Here is a 20,171-nt window from a genome sequence, read left to right as displayed (position 1 = left end):
ACATTCTAAGTTCACGTTCTGCTGAGGTCGACTTTGCCTTTCATCCTTTCAGTATCAATAAAATGAGTACTAGTAAAGCATTGGGATAGATGTAATCGGCTTAGCCTCCACCGAAATTGTTGGCGCTGTTTCAAAATTTGAGACCAATGTATGATTCTTAGACTTGCTGGTATCGTTAGATATATGGAATATACAAAATAACATTGTGCAGGAGTGGCTGCGAGTTCAGTCCCACTGCATGGCATGCTGGGCAAGTGTCTTCTACTATAGCCTCGGACTAACCAAAACCGTGAGAGTGGATTTGGTAGACAGAAACTGAAAGAAGCCCATCATATATATATAATAAACCTTTACATAAATAAATAATGTGAAATACACGAAGGGACGAACATAACAGACAACGGGTCATTCAAAGCCTTCGTTCTTCAGTCAGAAACTGATTCCTCATCGCAGATTTCATACATGTATTTGTGTGTCTGTGTTTGTTTCCCCACCACCACCACCACCGCTTGACAACTGATGTTGGTGTGTTTACATACCCATAACTTTGCAGTTCAGCAAAAGAGATCGATAGAATAAGTACTAGGCTTACAAAGAATAAGTCCTGGGGTTGATTTGTTCAACAAAAGCCAGAGCTCCAGCATGGCCACAGTCGAATGGCTGAAACAAGTATAAAGGTTGCATAATTAGTTCAGTTTTTATCTAGCAGTCTGTATGGCAGCATTCCTCTCTGGTATGAATACAAAGTGGCTGTGAGCTGGTACCAACAATCGAAACCACAATTTAAGTGCTAGAATTCCATTGGTCCAAAATGACTATTATAGATCCAAGTATTGGTTTCAGTCATTAGACTTGCATACATGATGAGGCAGCACCTTGAATTGAATATACTGACCATATTTCAGTTTTTGTACATATTTCATAGAATGGCTAAGTTTTTCCCCCATCCTGTCACTCTTTTACCCTATGATAAAGGGACATAATTTGGTGTTCCAGTTATTGCTCAGGCAATAACACATGTGCACGCACACGACAGGCTTCCACATAATTTTTGCTTACCAAATTCCATTCACAAGGTATTGATTAGCCCATGTTTACAGTAGAAGACCTTTATCCAAAGTGGTACATTGAAAGATTAAATTGGGAAACATGATTGCAAAGTAAATATATTAACCCCATGGCTATGCATACACCTATCTGTTTCTCTCTCCCTCTCTCTCATTCAGAGACAATTGGAGATTCTTGATGTTTTCAGTAATAAATATAAATTTGGTGGATTTTATCATTTCATCTGTTATTTCTATTATCACCACCACAGAATCCAGACCGACCCTGGGCTGACCGACAATGGGGGTTGTGTGTTTGGGATGATGTTGTTGAACATACAGATGTCGTAAGTACAAACTCTTTTACTTTGTCTGTTTCTAAAAGTCATTTATTTATATTGGACTACGCGTTTGTTGTATTTGTATAATTATATATGACCCTTAATTGCAACCCTTATTTTAATTCTTTTATTGATTGCAGTCTTTTAAACTGTGACCATACTAGGACATCACCTTCAAGTATATAGATCAATTGGAATTAACCCAGTACATATTTTATTGGCTGTTACTAATTTGATTGATTTCAGAAGTACAGAAACCAAAATAGATTTGAGATAATAAAAAAAAAATTTTAATCAGTCGGAGTGGGGCATCTTTCTGGAAACATGCTTGAATTATTGAGCAGTAAATGTGATGCTTGCCATTATGTCTAGTTAAAAGTCAGTAAATGGTAGCACATTTTAGATTGCATATAACCCAGCATCGCCTTACTGGCACCTGTGCCGTTGGCATGTGTAAAAAAAATAAAAATAAAAATTCGAGCAAGGTCGTTGCCAGTACCACCTGACTGGTCCCCTCTCAGAGTGGTTGGCGTGAGGAAGGGCATCCAGCTGTAGAAACTCTGCCAGATCAAGACTGGAGCCTGGTGCAGCCGTCTGGTTCGCCAGCCCACAGTCAAACCGTCCAACCCATGCTAGCATGGAAAGCGGACATTAGATGATGATGATGATGGTAGTCCAGTTATTAACACATACATATAGAGCAGGTAATTATGGTCTTATTATCCCACAGTAGGGTTAAAATGTTTTGATAAGGTATGGCACAAAATGGCTTCAAATGCAAAGCCTATGGAATGTCATATGAAGAAAGGATATAACAGAAAACTGTTTTGTATAGTGCCCTACCTTACTATGAAATTTACTACAGTTGCTGAGCCTCCCCAAAACAGGTGGATAGCTACAAACACTTAAAACTCAAAGCAAGAAAATTTTGAGAAACAGAAAGTAAACCCTTGTTATCATTGCTTTAAAAGAAAATTATTATTTTAAGTTGGATCTGGTGAGTTGGCAAAATTGTTAGCACACTGGACAAAATGCTACTAAACATTTTGTCTGTCTTTACATTGAAATACTGCTGAAGTCAAGTGTGCCTTTTATCCTTTCGGAGTCAATAAAATAAGTTCCAGTTCTTTGAGTACTGGAATTGCTGTAATTGACTGTCCTTTTCCCACCATATTTCAGGCCTTGTACCTGTGGTAGAAAGGATTGTTGTTATTATTACTAAGGCAGCAGAATTGTGAACATGCTGCACAAAATACTTTTGTGGTATTTCTTCTGGCTCATAACACTCCAAGCTCAGGGTCGATGAAATAAATACCATTTCAGTGCTGGGATTGACTGTAGTTGACTACCCCTCTCACTAATTTCCAGGCCTTGTGCCTATAGAAAATATTGTTTAATACTATTATTTTAATTACTGCTTCTACTTCTATTGTTACTTTTTTTATACCTTAAAAGGAGAAATGTAAATATCAAAGTATTTTATAATTCAGTCTTGTTCTTTCGTTACTTTTTATTTTATTAGGCAGCAATTAAGTACAGAGACTTTTTTGTGCCCCAAATGGTTCAGTCAATCTGTGATAAACGTCCTGAAGTTCGCCAGGCTGCATCTTACGGCATTGGTGTCATGGCAATGTTTGCAGAACCTGTTTTTCATCAAGTCTGTGTCGGTGAGTTATTTAATCCATCCTTTTACATATTCCGTCTTCTGGTTCCACCTGTTTTTGTTTGTTTATCATCTAACTATGTTTAAAGAGAGCATGGACAAAAAACAAAAACAAATCAAATGCTATAGCTATATGGTGAAGAAATTTGCTTCTTAATTAGATTTTTCTTGGTTTTATTGCATTGCTTGGCCCTTTCAGTAAGCATCTTGTATTCTGACCCTGGGCCAACCACTATCATGTGCATAAAATTTAGCTGACAGAAGCTAAGCAGAAGTCCACCATTCCTTATATATAATTGAATATATATGTGTATGTATGTACACACATATAGTCATGATCAGCCTGTTTCTTGTAAAAGTTTAGTAAATGTGTACTCTACTAAAAAGTATTGAGTAATCCTTCAGGTTAATCTTAAATAAACAACATAAAACAAACATTAATGTTACATCACATATTTACTATATTAATGAGAGTGTATGTTTGTATACCACTGAAAGGCTCTGAAATTGCATCCTTGAGAAAAATAGATTTGATTTTCAAAATCTACATCCTAGGCATAGGAGTGGCTGTGTGGTAAGTAGCTTACTTATGAACCACATGGTTCCAGGTTCAATGCCACTGAATGGCCTTACATACTCACTTGACCTACTAATAGAAAAATTTTAAAAACAGGCACAGGCGTGGGTGTGTGCTAAGAAGCTTGCTTCACAGCCACATGGTTCTGGGTTCAGTCCCACTGCATGGCACTTTAAGCAAGTGTCTTCTACTATAGTCTCGGGCTGACCAAAGCCTTGTGAGTGGACTTGGTAGACAGAAACTGAAAGAAGCCCGTCATGTGTATGTGTGTGTATACGTTTGTGTGCCCCCCCCCCCATATCGCTTGACTACCAATGCTGGTGTGTTTACGTCCCCGTAATTGAGCGGTTCGGCCAAAGAGAATAAGTACTAGGCTTACAAAGAATAAGTCCTGGGGTCGATTTTGCTCGACTAAAGGTGGTGCTCCAGCATGGCCACAGTCACCTGACTGAAACAAGTAAAAGAGAGTATCGCAAGGAGAAGGTTTTCAGTAAATAGTGATCAAAAAATATATTTTGATACAAGAAATAACTCAACTTTCAGATCACCAAATTTACCTCTCTATATACATATATATTTACACCCCCTCTCTCTCTCACTGTCTCTCACACACAGAAAATTCTAGCTTCGAAGTCTTGTTTTTTGATTGGGTAAAAATTTATCAAAATTTAAATATCTGTCACATTTTTCTAAAATTTTGCTGGATTAACCCTTTTGTTACTGTATTTCTTTTGAGATGCTGTGTTTCTTTCAATTTTTTAAAATATAACAAAGAATTTAGTAAAAATAACTTAGTTATCATTCAGCTAGTGTTAGGAACATAAATTGTCACTAAGGTTTGGTGGAAGATGTTAATTCAAAACTTATGAAAACAAGACATTTGTACTTATAGACCCAGAGGTGGTTTCAGGTGGGTTGGTATCAAAATGGTTAAATGGATCACAATATCAGATTCAGCATGAAAATTTCAAAATTTGTGATCAAAACAAGAAAATATCCCCTCTCTCTATCTGTCTCTTTGCTAAATAGAATAAGCATTTTAAGGCTGTTTAATTGTCCTAGAGCAAGGATTAACGGGGGATGGGGTGACATATGTTATAGAGGGAGCTGCAGCTGTGAGGAATGTTGAGTTGAATCTTGGAAACGGTATGAAGGTGGAAGACATGAAAACATTTTGTTGCTTTGTGGGGCATGTTGGATGGAGGGAGAAGATTGAACTCAGTGACAGTGGCTGGAATGAGAGCCGTATTTAAGAGGAATACTAATACCATCAGTGGAACTGAACCCAAAACAGAGGTTGCAAAGCATAAAACCATAAAACCATACCTGAAATATATTTTTGGACCTGAAGAGGAAGGCCCGTTTTAGGGGATCAAAATTTTTGTTGTTAAGAATACAATGTCATCAGTGAGTGTGTCTTTGTATTCAATTGTTCATCAAGATTTTGCATTTCCTTTCTGCCAGAATCTTTACCAATGTTAGTGAAAGTAATCCAACTACAAGATTCTCGAGAACCAGAAAACCTTAGTGCCACAGAGAACATCATTTCAGCTGTTACCAAAATCTGCAAATATTGTCCAAACCACGTCAACGTAGATGATATTCTGCCTCATTGGCTCAGCTGGTTGCCAATTTGGGAAGACGAAGACGAAGCAGAGCATGTCTACAACTACCTTTGTGATCTAATTCAAATGTAAGTATACATTCTTGTATTCAATTTGCAAACATAAAAATAAAGTAGCCTTTATATGTTGTTTGACCTGACAGAATCATCATCACAACCATAAGGCGGCGAGCTGGCAGAATTGTTAGCACGCTGGGCGAAATTCTTAGCGGTATTTCATCTGCCGCTACGTTCTGAGTTCAAATTCCGCCAAGGTCGACTTTGCTTTTCATCCTTTCGGGGTCGATTAAACAAGTACCAGTTATGCACTGGGGTCGATATAATCGACTTAATCCGCTTGTCTCTCCTTGTTTGTCCCCTCTGTGTGTAGCCCCTTGTGGGCAGTAAAGAAATAAGAATCATCATCTTAATTATCATTTAACGTCTGTTTTCCATTCTGACATGGGTTGAATAGTTTGACAGGAGCTGACAAGCTGGAGAGCTGCATCAGGCTCCAGTCATCTGTTTTGGCATGGTTTCCAAGGCTGGATGCCTTTCCTAATGCCAACTACTCTACAGTGTGTACTGGGTGCTTTTTCTGTGATGCTGACACAAACCAAGAGAATACCCTCCATCAGGCATTTGCCATATTCTGAACGCCTTACTTCCCTGGGCATGGATGCATTGAAACTCCGACGTCTGGCAGCTGACTTGGCAGACACCCATAAAATTATTAAGTATCTTACTAACAATAACTCTGAGCACCTTTTCAAACTCCACCTGTCTAACACCCGTGGACATGTTTATAAAGTCAGAAAACAGCACAGCTCCCATGACTTTGAAAGAAAGTTCAACTTTGCCTTCCATCTCTCTCTCTCTCCCTTTCTGTTTTTTTTTTTTTTTTTTTTATATTATATTTTTGCAAGAAAATTATTGATATTCATGGAACAGACTGCCGGCATCAGTTGTTATTTGTCGGAGCACTGCATCCTTCAAAACTTCCATGCTTCCTGAGATTCGCCAACACTACACCTCATTTTCTCCCCTCCATACACACACAAGCATGTATCTGACTCATACACTGTTTGCTTTCCAGACATTTTTACGTTACTGCATATACTTTATATGCACTTTTGACAAGTTGTGGTGCACCTGAGCACTGTATACAATAATTTCATTATTATTATAGCGCCAGCATGAGTGCCTCTTATGTGGTACGAGCATGGGTGCATTTTATGTTGCGTTAGCGCAGGTGCTTTTTACATGGCACAAGCCAAATCTCAAATCATAATTCTATTGCCATCATTATTTAACATCCACTTTTCCATGCTTGCATGGGTCGGACAGAATTTGTTGAGGCAGCATCTGTACAGCTGGATGCCCTTCCTGTTGTCAACCCTCGCCTGTTTCCCATGGTCAAATATATTTTTCACAGAAAACTGAAAATAAATAACATTTGTATGACAGGGATGCTTAATTGCAATCATCATGCGATGCTCAGATAAGAACGTGCATACACAGAGAACAGTCTTTCAGTTTCCATCTACCAAATCCACTCATAAGACTTTGCTTTACTTGGTGCTATAATAGCAGGCACTTGGCACAAGTGCTACACAGTAAGACTGAATCCAACACCACATGACCGGAAAACAAGTTTCTTAACCACACAACCATTCTTGCACCTTAATATTGAGCGATACAATCTGAAATAACCTGTCTGAATAACATAAAACCAGAATGATTATGGAAAGAATGCCTTTGACCATATTCTGCTTAGTAAAGACTACCATGGGCTAAATAACAACATATAAGATACATCAGTGTATCTTCTTTATCTTTTATTTTTTATTTATTTGCCATTGGAGTGTAGCCATGCTGGAGCACTGTCTTGAAGGGTTTTAAGTCTACTACTTATTCTTTTGGTGTCTTTCACCAAACTGCTAAGTTAAGGGGTGTAAACAAACCAGTGCTGGTTGTCAAGTGGTTCAGTACGGGAGGAGCAGAAACTGCCCCTAAACACACACATGCACTCACATATACATGGCATGCTTCCACTACCAAATCTACTCACAGGGCATTTGTTAGTCTGGGGCTATAATAGAATACACTTGCCCCAGGTACTGTGTAATTTTGTTTCTTAATTTTTACCATTTTACTTATTTTGGAATACATTTTTAGAATTCTTTTTGTGAATGCATCAAAATCAAAATCAAACTCAAATTCGATGACTGGCGTCCATCCTAGCGGGGTGCAAAGAGCCCCATACGAGTGTGATCATTGACAGAGTGGCTAACCGGCTTCCATGCTAGTGGCACTTAAAATGCACCATTCGAGCGTGATTGTTACCAGTGTCGCCTTACTGGCACTCAAGCCCCGTACTAGTAGGGTATTAAGAGCACCATCTGAGCGTGATCGTTGCCAGAGCAGCTATCTGGCCTTCGTGCCGGTGGCACGTAAAAGACACCATTCGAGCGTGATCTTTACCAGCATCGCCTTACTGGCACCTGTGTTGATGGCATGTGTAAAAGATTCGAGCAAGGTCGTTGCCAGTACCGCCTGACTGGCACGTAAAAGCACCCACTACACTCTCGGAGTGGTTGGCGTTAGGAAGAGCATCCAGCTGTAGAAACTCTGCCAGATCAAGATTGAAGCCTGGTGCAGCCATCTGTTTCGTCCAACCCATGCTAGCATGGAAAGTGGACGTTAAACGATGAGGATGATGACGACGACAAATGTAGTTACTTCATATCTTGAATTAATGTTTCCTACCTTTTACTTCTAATTTGTGAAAGCATGTGGCCTTATGGTTAGAGTGTGGCACTCAAGGTTGCAAAATCTTGAATTGGGTGGTGTGTCGCTTTCCTGAGCAAAGCACTTCATCCCACGTTGCGCCAATCCACCCAGCAATACTACAACAGGCTGGAATCCTGTTCAGGGTGGGGATGTTGTGGTTTCAGTCAATTATGCGCCGTAGAAACCTGAGCACCTCAGCTGTATGAATCCTTGTCCAAGAGATTTACTACTTTTACTTTTATTATTAATTTTTATTTCAGAAACAATGTGATAATTCTCGGAGAAAATAACAACAACTTACCCAGAATTTTCGACATTATGGCAACAACTTTTCACAAAGAAGTTTTGAAAGCAGATAATCCTGTTTATCAAAGAATGCTCAATATTCTGAGGCAAGCCCAGGTAAAAATTTGTCTTTTGTTTTATTTGCTATCTCCTGCTGTCAATATGACTCTTTTTCTGTCTTGTCTGTCTCTCAGCTATGTCTAATTAGTTCACCATTAGTGGGTAGGTTTAAACATTTTCATATACACATGTGGGTACTTAGGAAAACCTCTAGATTTTGTTAGTGAGTACTACAAATGGTAGAGGTAAGCTTCCATCAAATTTACATTTCACTCTTGATTTTTGGTTATAGTTATAGGCAAGTGAAATCAAAATGAAATTTGATGACAGGCGCAAGCACCATATGAACATGATCGTAGACAGAGCGGCTAACCGGCTTCCATGCTAGTGGCACATAAAGGGCACCATTCGAGTGTGATCATTGCCAGCTTCGCCTTACTGGCACTTGTGCCCCGTGCTAGTAGGGGTGCTAAGAGCACCATCCAAGCGTGATTGTTGCCAGAGCAGCTAACTGGCTTCCGTGCCGGTGGCATGTAGGAGGCACCACCGTGCTAGTAGGGTGCTAAGAGCACCATCCGAGTGTGATCGTTGCCAGAGCGGCTAACTGGCTTCCGTGCCGGTGGCATGTAGGAGGCACCATTCGAGCGGGATCGCTACCAGCATCGCCTTGCTGGCACCTGTGCCGTTGGCAAGTGTAAAAATTTCGAGCGAGGTCGTTGCCAGTACCACCAGATCAAGACTGGAGCCTGGTGCAGCCATCTGGTTCGCCAGCCCACAGTCAAACCGTCTAACCCATGCTAGCATGGAAAGCGGACATTAAACGACGATGATTCCCACCGACTTACATTTAATGCATACCTAGGGAAATGAACAAGACTCTCCTAGAACGTAACCTGCCCTGTGTTTGAGGCATTGTTTGTAATAGAGAATGCATTCATTCTCTTTGTGGCAGAGTAAATACCTCTGGGTTTTCTGTTTGAAGGCATTAGGAAGGGTATCCAGCCATAAAAAACTATGCCAAAGCAAATATTGGAGCTTGGTACATCGGTTCCTGTCAGACCATCCAACCCATGCCAGCATGGGACATGGGCATTAAATAATGATGATGATGATCATCATCATACCTCTGTTTTCCATGCTGGCATTGGTTGGACAGTTTTACAGGGGCTGACAAGTCCAGGAGCCATACTAGGTTCCATTGTCTGTTTCAGTATAGTTTCTACAGTTAGATGCCCCGCCTAATGCCAACCACTTTACAGAATGTACTTGGTACATTTTACATGATACCAGCACCAACAGACAAACCCCCTAAAGACAGACGAAATACTACTAAGCATTTCACCTGGTGTGCTAACATTTCTGCCAGCTCACCAACTTAGAATGTAAACATTCATTTTAGAAATATATTCTTTATTCTTATTGCTTAAGCATTACTCCCTTCCTGACATTAAATTTCGTAGCATTTTACCTCATACCCGTTTTTGTACTAATTTTTGTTCAATGTGACTAACGATTCTGAATTCTTCATGCATTTTTCTATCATTTAAGCCTAAGAAAAGTATACTTATCATTTAAAATTTTAAAATTTATGTTAATTGAAGATAAATATCTGCCTTACCCCCTTCCCCCCAGGTCACAGACATCTTGATATAACTTTTTTTCTACTGAACCAAATCTCAACCTGTTTATGCCAAAGTGTAGCTGAGGAGGTATCCTCTTTAAAACTATTAACAGTTTGCAATTCAGTTGAGAACTGAATTAGTGGTGAAGCTTGTAAACTGCTGCAATTGGCGAAATGGTGGACTTAAGAATATATTCAACCACTACCGTGCCTGAATGATTAAGTGGAGGGCCTCTACATAATCTCGTTAGATCAGCTTACTAGAAATAGCAACCAAATGTTTTAACATCAATGAATGTAGTTCTACGAACCCATTAAAAGGCAAATGTACCCATCATGACTACCTGCCTGATAAGGGTACACCAGGCACTTGCATCACAACTATATGTACATGACCTGGTGATCTCATATCAAGATAAACGGTGTATGACCTTGCAGGTGGGGGCCCAGTTAAAATTTTCTACAGATTGCGTAGCCCATCCTGCTCAAAAGGTCCCTGAATAAGGGTGGTTTAAGTATGTTGGACAAAATACTTGTTTCCTGAGGTGACTTATTCAAACCCCAAAGAATTCCTCTCAACACATGGCTATGATGCTTCCCCACTACTTCTGCATGTGATCAGAGATGCACATATCATCAGCCACTAAGAGACATGCTCAACTGGTAGGGGTCTAGCAATTAACTAGCAAATCTGTGGTATTGAGCAGAATGTTTGCTGTAGCTCATCTGCTATGCCAAGACAAATAATGTACATGATAACACTTCCAATCAGTTAAGATTAGAAACCACAGGAGCCCCAGTGCTTGGTATTCATCATCATCATCGTTTAACATCCGTTTTCCGTGCTAGCATGGGTTGGACGGTTTGACCGGGGATCTGGGAAGCCAGAAGGCTGCACCAGGCTCCAGTCTGATATGACAGTGTTTCTACAGCTGGATGCCCTTCCTGACGCCAACCACTCCGAGAGTGTAGTGGGTGCTTTTTACGTGCCAACAGCACACTCGTTCTTGTACCAATCCAGCATTGAGGTGAAGGAGTTCCAAAATGGCCTGCCAAGAGACAAAGATGGAAAGTCCATGTTAACATACAAAAGCAGATGGTGTTTTAAACAGCCACAGAAATGGATTCTAAATGCTCTTGATCATAAATTAAGAATTCTCAGTGTTGAGCTGCAGGTGAACAACTACATCATCATCATAATGTTCACTTTTCTGTGCTTACATGGGTGAAGCAGATTTTGTTGTGGTAGACTTTTTATGGCCAGATGCCTTTCCTGTCATCAGCTCTCACTAGTTTCCAAGCAAGGTAATATTTTCCCATGGCTGGTATTTGTTTCACAGAAGACTGGAAACAAGCATTAGTTCTAGGAAGGTGATACTTGTTTATAACCACTATGTGGTGTCAAGACGTAAGCGTGTATGTGTGCGCGCACTCACACACACAGCTATGTACAAATGCACAACAGGTTTCTTTCAGTTTCTTGTCTACTAAATCCACTTACAAGGCTTTAGTCAGCCCAGGGCTATAGTAGAAGACATTTGCCCAAGATAGTGCACTATGGAACAGACCTTAACTGCTTAGCCATGCCTACACCTAACAGTGGTTTATAAATATATGTTGTTAAACCTTTCCTGACGGTTAACTGCGGTCACCCAGTTATCCATATTTTCCTTGTTAGTAAAGATAAGTGCTGCTACTGAAGCTGAGGAATAGTTTGTTCTGTGCAACTCTAAATAGATAGAGAGAGGTATTAAATATTATCAGCCTTCTGTCCATATTCTAGTTGTTAATAATAATAATAATAATAATTTTCAACTAGCAATAACCACGCCTCGGATTTACCTCAAATAATAATAATAATAATAATACTAATAATAATGTGTAGAGGCATCATGATGTCACTGACTAGTGTGTTTTTGTTTTGCATTTATTAACCCTTTTGATAATAAACTGCCTAAGTCTGTACCTGTTTTTATTTTTGTTTTGTTTTTGAGACAAACTCCTTATTTCAACCCTCTAAGCATTCGAATTATTCTGACAATGTAATACTAATGTATTCACATTGTTTTGAATTAATTATGCATTATCTCATAGCTTCAAGATTTCAGCGATGTGATTGTTTTTAGAATAACATTGTAAGGTAGATGTGAGAGGCCAGAGCAGATATAGCTGGTTTAAATGCTAATGGGTTAACATGGTCTAATTTAGAACCGTTCATTAAAATTTCATGCTAATTTATGGGATCTATTCAGTTTGAACGGTAGTTTTTAACATAATTTCTAGGTAACTAAAAAATTTTAAACTTCGTATACTGGTAGAATGTATTTATAAAACATCTTTTTCTCTTGGCTTTATTGAGAAAATTCTATAGTTTGTAAGATATTTGTTGTTTTTTTATCTTCAATTTCAACCAATCAATGACATCTATTGAGGTGAAAAAATTCTGTGCCGTATGAATATGTCCCTCTGTTTTAGAAACAGATTGGGTTTATTTACATTTGTGAAGAAAAAAAGATACCCTTCTCCCCACCCCTAACCCTAAAATAGATTGAAATGCAATAGATCAATACTAGGGTCATAATTATGGGTGACAATTTCATATGACACCGCTAGAAAAAACTGCCGTTCAAACCGAAAAGATCCAATTTATGTTCTAAATAACAGCTTACTTAATGACAAAGCTACTTTAATACATTTTTCATTACTTTCAAAATTAACTGAAACAAAGACATTATATCTCACTAGAAATACCATAGCAAAGGGTTGTAATATAGACACAGGTAAAGCTCTGGATGTTGAGTTTACTTTCTAACTCCACAAGTTCTGTTTCACTTCTAGTGAAGCCTGTCACATATGCTTGTGTCTTAAGTTACAATGCTTACATTCCTTTGTCCTTGCATGAAGGCATTGAGCAAAATAATTATGACATTATGTTGACATACCTTATTAAATATCTGTCTTGTAGCTTAGTGCTTTCAAAGACATGGAATGAATAATAATTTCTCACTGCGAAATCAGGTTTGGGTTAGAAAAAAGGAAGAGCATTAATACATTCCTGTTCTGTTGAGGGGCTTTTCCCTTTTCCTTTCTTTACTTTCTCTTGCAAGTTACTAGGGGATTTCATTAATGCTGGGGTCACAGGGTAAAAAAAGGCACCCAGTACACATTGTAAAATGGGTTGATGTTAGGAAGGGCAACAGGCTATAGAAACCATGTGAAATCTGATACGGGCTCATTGAATCTTGCCAATCTGCCTGACCCATGCTGTATGGCAAGCAAACATTAAATGATGATGATGATGATCTAGCTGTACAGTAATACCTCAGTGATAAGTATTGTCCAATCCATGCTAGAAGTAAAAATGAATGAATGAAAGTTGGGTGGCAGTACACCTAAACTTATCTCCGTTACTGCTTCCACATTCACCACTCACTCTTATATCCCTGTGATTATTTTTTTTATAAATGAGGTAATAATTTGATATGATTTTACATATAATAAATACATACATACATACAAACATATATATTTTCTCTGTGTTTCTTTTTCAGACAAATGCGGACTTATTTAATGCATGCATCTCGCAGTTATCTGACAACCAAAGAAACACTTTATCAGCTGTGCTTGCCGCTCCACCCATGAATAACTAACAAGAAAAGATTGCAGGCAAAGCTCACAATTCCAGCGTGACACTTCCTCTTACCTCTTAATCCCCCCTGTCTTTCTGCATATATTAAATTTAATATATACACACACATATATGCATTCATATAGATGTATATATACATATATATATTTATATATATTTATATGTGTGTAAATGTACACACGCACACATATATATAGCCACATACATATATATGTACATGAATATATATAATATATATACATATATATATATTATACTGGAATAACCATTGAGGCTGAAATCACAATTTAGTCCTCTACCCAAATATACACACCTTATGCATACACCTTCTCTCTATATATACCTTTCTCCTCTCTCAATGTTTTATTCTTTCGGTTTCTACTGATTGAAAGCCCTACCTATTTCAGTTGTTTTTTTTTTTTTTCCACCAACCCCCTCCTTATGCATTAACAATTTTGTGGGCTTTATTTGAGCAACAACAATAACAAAAACAGAATGCAATATTGATATGAAAAGAAAAAAAAGCAAGAAAAACTTAATAAGCTTGGCTCATTCAAAACAATAAACAAGAAAACTATTCTCAAGATATAAAGTATTTTATTTATTTTATTTTTCTTAACTCTAACTTGTTCCGAACCATCTAAGATTTGAATTCTCTTTATATTCTATGTAATTTAAAAAATATATATATACACACATATATATATATGACTCTTTTTTTTTTCCTCTTTTTTTGCTGTTTTTTGTTCTTATCTGTTTTTGTACCACCCCAGCATCCAATGCGAAGAATTCTCAAATGGCTTGTCAAGACATGGAGATAAAGACTTTATATTGGTTTCAAATTTTGGCACAAGGCCAGCAGTTTTGCAGGAGAGAGGCTAAGTTGATTAAATCAACCCCAATACTTATTTTATTGACTCTCGAAAGGATGTCAGGCAAAGTTGACCCCAGCAGTATTTGAACCCAGAATGTAAAGACCAAATGAAATGCCACTGAGCATTTTCCCCAGCATGCTAAAAATTCTGCCTGCTCACCCACCTTATGATAAAAGTTAATATTGATTTCAATTTTTGGGACCCCAGGACTCAACTGGCACTCATTTTATTGACCCCGAAAGGATGAAAAGCAAAGTCAACCTTGGTGGAATTTGAACCCAGAACCCTAAAGATGGATAAAATGCTGCTAAGCAATTTTCCCTGCATGCTAACGATTCTGCCAGCTTGCTGCCTTAAGATAAAAATGTTAATATTGTTTTCAAATTTTGACACAAAGCCAGCATTTTCAGGAAGTGGGGGGGGGGGGGGAGCCGATTACATTGACTCCAGTCTTCAACTGGTACTCATTTCATTAACCCTGAAAGGACGAAAGGCTGAGTTGACCTCAGCAGCATTTGAAATCAGAATGAAAAAATGGACAAAATGCTGCTAAACGTTTTGTCCAGTGTGCTAATGATTCTGCCAGCCTGTTTGCCCTTAGATAAATCCCACCCATGCTAGCATGGAAGGTGGACATTAAATGGCAGTGGTGGTGGTTAACATCCAGAAACACAGTATAATGACATCCTTAACCCTTTAGCATTTAAACCGGCCATATCTGGCCAAAAGTATTCTGCCTGTTTTATGTTCAAAATGGCCAGATCTGGTCTCTCACACCAACCCTACAATATCGTTTTAAAAATTAACAGCTACCTCATCAAAATCTCAAAGCTACAAGATAATGCATGATTAGTTCAAAACAATGTGGATGAAAAAGCATTAACTTTGGTAGAATAATGCGAACACTAAAGGGTTAAAGATGAGTCTTCCTCTTGCCATGTTCAGTATACATAATCCCATCACAAAATATGTTCTCCAGAAAACTTTCAACACACCACCACTCTTGTCATTTATGAAACTAGAAACGTTTTTTTTTTGCCACAATGGCAACATTATCATCATTTAATGCCTACTTTTTCATGTTTGCATGGGTCAATGGAATTTGTGGAGGCAAAATTTTCTACAGCCAGATGCCCTTCCTGTTGCCAACCTTCACCTCTTTCCAAGCGTGGTAAATATTTTCCCATAACCAGATGTATTTTTCATGGGAAACTGGAAATGATCAACCTTTCTCGTATGATGATGATGATGATCGCTTACAACCACCACATGATGTCTACACAAGTATACACAATGCATGCTAGTGCCACATAATAAGCATCTAATGTTAGTTAGTTAGTTAATTTTTTGGCTCAAAAAGCAAAAAGCAAGGCCATGTAGGGGGACATGGAGTTATGTACAGGGTGGTGTTCATGTAAAGAGTTCAGGCCACTTGAGGTCAAGGGAGACTTTGAACCGAGCGGTCGTCGGCATCTTCACCATCTCGTCTGGCAGCTTATTCCACGGATCTGCAACCCGGACGGAGAAAGCCCCTCTCCTTCGATTGAGATGAAATCGTCGCAGATAGAGCTTTTCGGAATGACCCCGCAGCCGACGCTGTTAGGAAAGGCATCGAGCTGTAGAAGCCTTGCCAATGCAGACAATTGGATCTAAGTACAGCTATCTTACTTGTCAGTTCCTGTCAAACTGTTCAACCTATGCTAGTATGGAAAATGGGCATTAACCCTTTCGTTACTGTATTTATCTTGAGATGCTCTGCATTTCTTTCAGATACTTTAAATATAACAAAGAATTTAATAAAACAACTTAGTTATCATTAAACTAGCGTTAGGAACATAAATTGTGACTAAGTTACCATTCAGCTAGTGTTAGGAGAATAAATTGTGACTAAGGTTTGGTGGAAGATTTTAATTCAAAACTTATGAAAACAAGACATTTGCACTCAGAGCCAGAGCTGGTTTCAGCTGGGTTGGTAACAAAAGGGTTAAATGATGATGTACATCTAGCAAGCTGACCTGCCAACTTATTTTAGTCCAGATTGAAAGAGACTGCTGTAACAATACTTTGAATCCACTAAACACTGCATGTCACAGCTAAGTTTGCAGAATACAGTTGTGATGTGAAGATAATTTAGAAGCTTGCTATGCAATGAAGTTTTCTGTTAAAGTGGGCAAAAATGTTAGAAGTTTATGGAATGCTCCAGACTGTTTATGGATTAACAAAGCATGTCCACCGGGAAGCACATGATGATCCTCTTTTCTTATTTCTTTATTACCCACAAGGGGCTAAACATAGAGGGGACAGACAAGCGGATTAAGTCAATTATATCAACCCCAGTGCGTAACTGGTACTTATTTAACCGACCCCGAAAAGATGAACGGCAAAGTCGACCGTGGCAGAATTTGAACTCAGAACGTAAAGGCAGACGAAATACTGCTAAGCATTTCATCCGGTGTGCTAACATTTCTGCCAGCTCACCGCCTTTTTGATGATCCTCTTTTCTGACAGCAAAGACATCATCTACATTCATTGGATTCATCTGGCCAGACAGTCAACAAAGAGTACATTGTGGAGTTTTTGAGGCTGTTCAGGGCGAGATTTAGTTACAAAAGTCCAGAGCACTTTCATCAGGACAATACACCACTCCACAATTCTATCCTGGTAACATACTACTTGACAGAGATGGGCATCAAAATTGTCCAGAACTTGCTCCCTGTGGCTTTTGATTGTTTCCCCAAGGTGAAAGAGGCTGTGACAAGGGGCCTGAACACCTTCACTTTGGAGGGCTTCTGTCTGGGGCCTTTGCAAAGTGGCTGGAGCACTACAAGTTCATTGTTTTATGTTCAAATTAGCCAGATCCAGCCTCTCACACCTGCCCTGTAATGTCATTTTGAAAATAACCACATTATTGAAATCTCAAAGCTAAGGGATAATGCATGATTAATTCGAAACAATATTCTTTTATTCTCTCTGCCTTAGCAAAGGCAGAGGTATTGTTTTCAGTTGTGTTTGTTTGTCCGTGGACAAGATATCTCAAGAACCGCTGGATGGATTCGGATGCAACTTTCAGGAATGTTTGGCCTTGTGACTGGCACAAACTGATTAGATTTTGGAGTCAATCCAGTATCAGACAAGGATTCTGGATTATTTGTTATATTTACTTTACACGATTACGATCTTACGTTGACTTTCAAGTCTTTCTCAATTATCTCCCTTTAGGCTGTTTCCAAAGTTTTATTTTCGTTTCTATATTATTAATTTTACTCGCATTTCTATCTTACTAGTAACTGATGGATAAACAAATAAAATCCTGAGTAGAACTTATTATTATTACCTCTGCCATCGAAACTATTTTGAATGGTGAATTTGTTAACTTTGGCTTGTATTAGGTAAGGATAAACTATTTATTCATCATCATCATCATCATCCAGCGTTTTAAATCCAGGTTTTGTCCCTGTTAACGGGAGTAGCTGGATCTACCTCAATGCCATAGCAACTGCCCTCACACCATCTCACCATCTTGCCTGGTTTTGGTCAACCTCGCTTTCGCGCTCCATTTACTTCAAGCGCAATCACCCTCCTCCAGACAAGCCCTTCATTCCTCCTCAATGCATGCCCATACCACCTCAGTCTATTTGCCCTTGCCACCAATTCCTCCAACCCCAGTATTTCCAACAAATCCTCAGTCCTTCTCTCATCAAACAAGCTTCACCCCACACATTTCTCTCACCATTGCTCTCTCACTCCTTAAAATTACCATCTCTCTCTCCCTCCCTCAGATGCCATGTCTCACTTCCATACAGCATTACAGCTCTCACTCAACTCTTATAGACCCTTTCTTTCATCTTTAATGAGAACCTTTTCCCATATAACAACGCTCCACATTCCCTGAACTTCACCCATCCAAGTCTCACTCTTGCTGTCACAGCTGCTTCACATCCACCACTTACATCCAGTCTGTCACCCAAATAACAAAACCCTCCCATCGTAAGTACTATGCTTACAAAGAATAAGTCCTGAGGTCAATTTCTTCGACTAAAGGTGGTGCTCCAGCGTGGCCGCAGTCAAATGATTGTAACGTGTAAAAGAGTAAAATATATAGCATCATCAAAGGCGGCGATCTGGCAGAAACGTTAGCGCGCCGGGCGAAATGCTTAGCGATACCTCGTCTGTGGTTACGTTCTGAGTTCAAATTCCACCGAGGTCGACTTTGTCTTTCATCCTTTCGGGGTCGATAAATAAAGTACCAGTTTCGAAATGGGATCGATGTAATCGACTTAATCCCTTTGCCTGTCCTTGTTTGTCCACTCTATGTTTAGCCCGTTGTGGGCAGTAAAGAAATATATATAGCATCATCATCATCCTTTTAATCATATGAGTGAAACTAGTAAAAGATAAAGATGAGAGAGAAAGAAGAAAGTAAAAAGACTATCATTGTTACAAGCAGAATCCTTCTTCGAAAAAAGATGTTTTCTTCTTGCGCTGAATTAGAAGTGATGAACAGAGGTGGTAGTGGGGGAATGCCTAGAGGTAAGGGAGGTAACTGGACAAAAAGTGCGAGGATATTGTTAAACTCTTAATACCTACCTCAAAACTGGACTGTTGTCATGCTTGGGCACATGCGTTTTGGTCGATCAAATCTCCCCCCCAATACTTAGGAAGTTACACGAACGTAAGCAAACCAATACCTATTTCTTTACTACCCACAAGGGGCTAAACACAGAGAGGACACACAAAGGGATTAAGTCGATTATATTGACCCCAGTGCGGATGAAAGGCAAAGTCGACCTTGGCGGAATTTGAACTCAGAACCTAACGGCAGACGAAATACCGCTAAGCATTGCGCCCGACGTGCTAATGATTCTACCAGCACGACGCCTTTAAGCAAACCAATACCGATGGACAAGCGGTGTGGGTGCTGACACATAGACTCCGACCCAATCGATATGTATTTATGTAGGCGGAGGTAAAGAATACGCACGCCACCCATTTTCGGCGTAACAATAACCCAAGCCATAAACCCTAAGCACAGGGTGTACGCATTCTTTACCTTGGCTTCTATGTATATATACTCTTTACTCTTTTACTTGTTTCAGTCATTTGACTGCGGCCATGCTGGAGCACCGCTTTTTAGTCGAGCAAATCGACCCCAGGACTTATTCTATGTAAGCCTGGTACTTATTCTATCGGTCTTTTTTGCCGAACTGCTAAGTTACGGGGACGTAAACATACCAACATCGGTTGTCAAGTGATGTTGTGGGGGACAAACACAGACACAAATACACACACACACACACATATATATATATATATATATATATATACGACAGGCTTCTTTCAGTTTCCGTCTACCAAATCCACTCACAAGGCTTTGGTCAGCCCGAGGCTATAGTAGAAGACACTTGCCCAAGGTGCCACGCATGTGGCTGGTAAGCAAGCTACTTTATTTCATGAATATTTGCCATGAAGGCATTACAAAGAGGAGACGAACAAGAACAAACATAAAAGGGTGAAGTAGCTGCAGCGACTTACCACACAGCTACTCCTCTTCCATACAGTTCCCATTTACCAAAACCTGTACTCTAAGTCCCACGCGATGGGACAACTTGAAGCTCTGTGGTTGCAAAATGACCTTCTTACTAAATATTTCATTATTTT

General features: G+C 39.2%; 1 protein-coding gene across 1 annotated transcript in view; it reads left to right on the top strand.

The window, feature by feature from the left end:
* LOC115216545 (importin-5) overlaps positions 1-14,224 on the top strand; it is a 119,686-nt gene extending 105,462 nt beyond the window's left edge. Inside the window, exons 24-28 of the mRNA XM_029786003.2 lie at positions 1,319-1,393; positions 2,910-3,054; positions 5,092-5,320; positions 8,284-8,425; positions 13,541-14,224. Of these exons, the coding sequence (XP_029641863.1) occupies positions 1,319-1,393; positions 2,910-3,054; positions 5,092-5,320; positions 8,284-8,425; positions 13,541-13,639 (690 nt within the window). The 3' untranslated portion in view covers positions 13,640-14,224. The remainder of the gene's footprint in view (positions 1-1,318; positions 1,394-2,909; positions 3,055-5,091; positions 5,321-8,283; positions 8,426-13,540) is intronic.
* Positions 14,225-20,171: the final 5,947 nt, after the last annotated feature.

This window comes from Octopus sinensis, linkage group LG10, assembly GCF_006345805.1.
Source record: "Octopus sinensis linkage group LG10, ASM634580v1, whole genome shotgun sequence".
Taxonomy (NCBI): domain Eukaryota; kingdom Metazoa; phylum Mollusca; class Cephalopoda; order Octopoda; family Octopodidae; genus Octopus; species Octopus sinensis.
The sequence above is the reverse complement of the archived record's forward strand: the minus strand, read 5'-3'. Positions and strand labels throughout refer to the sequence as shown.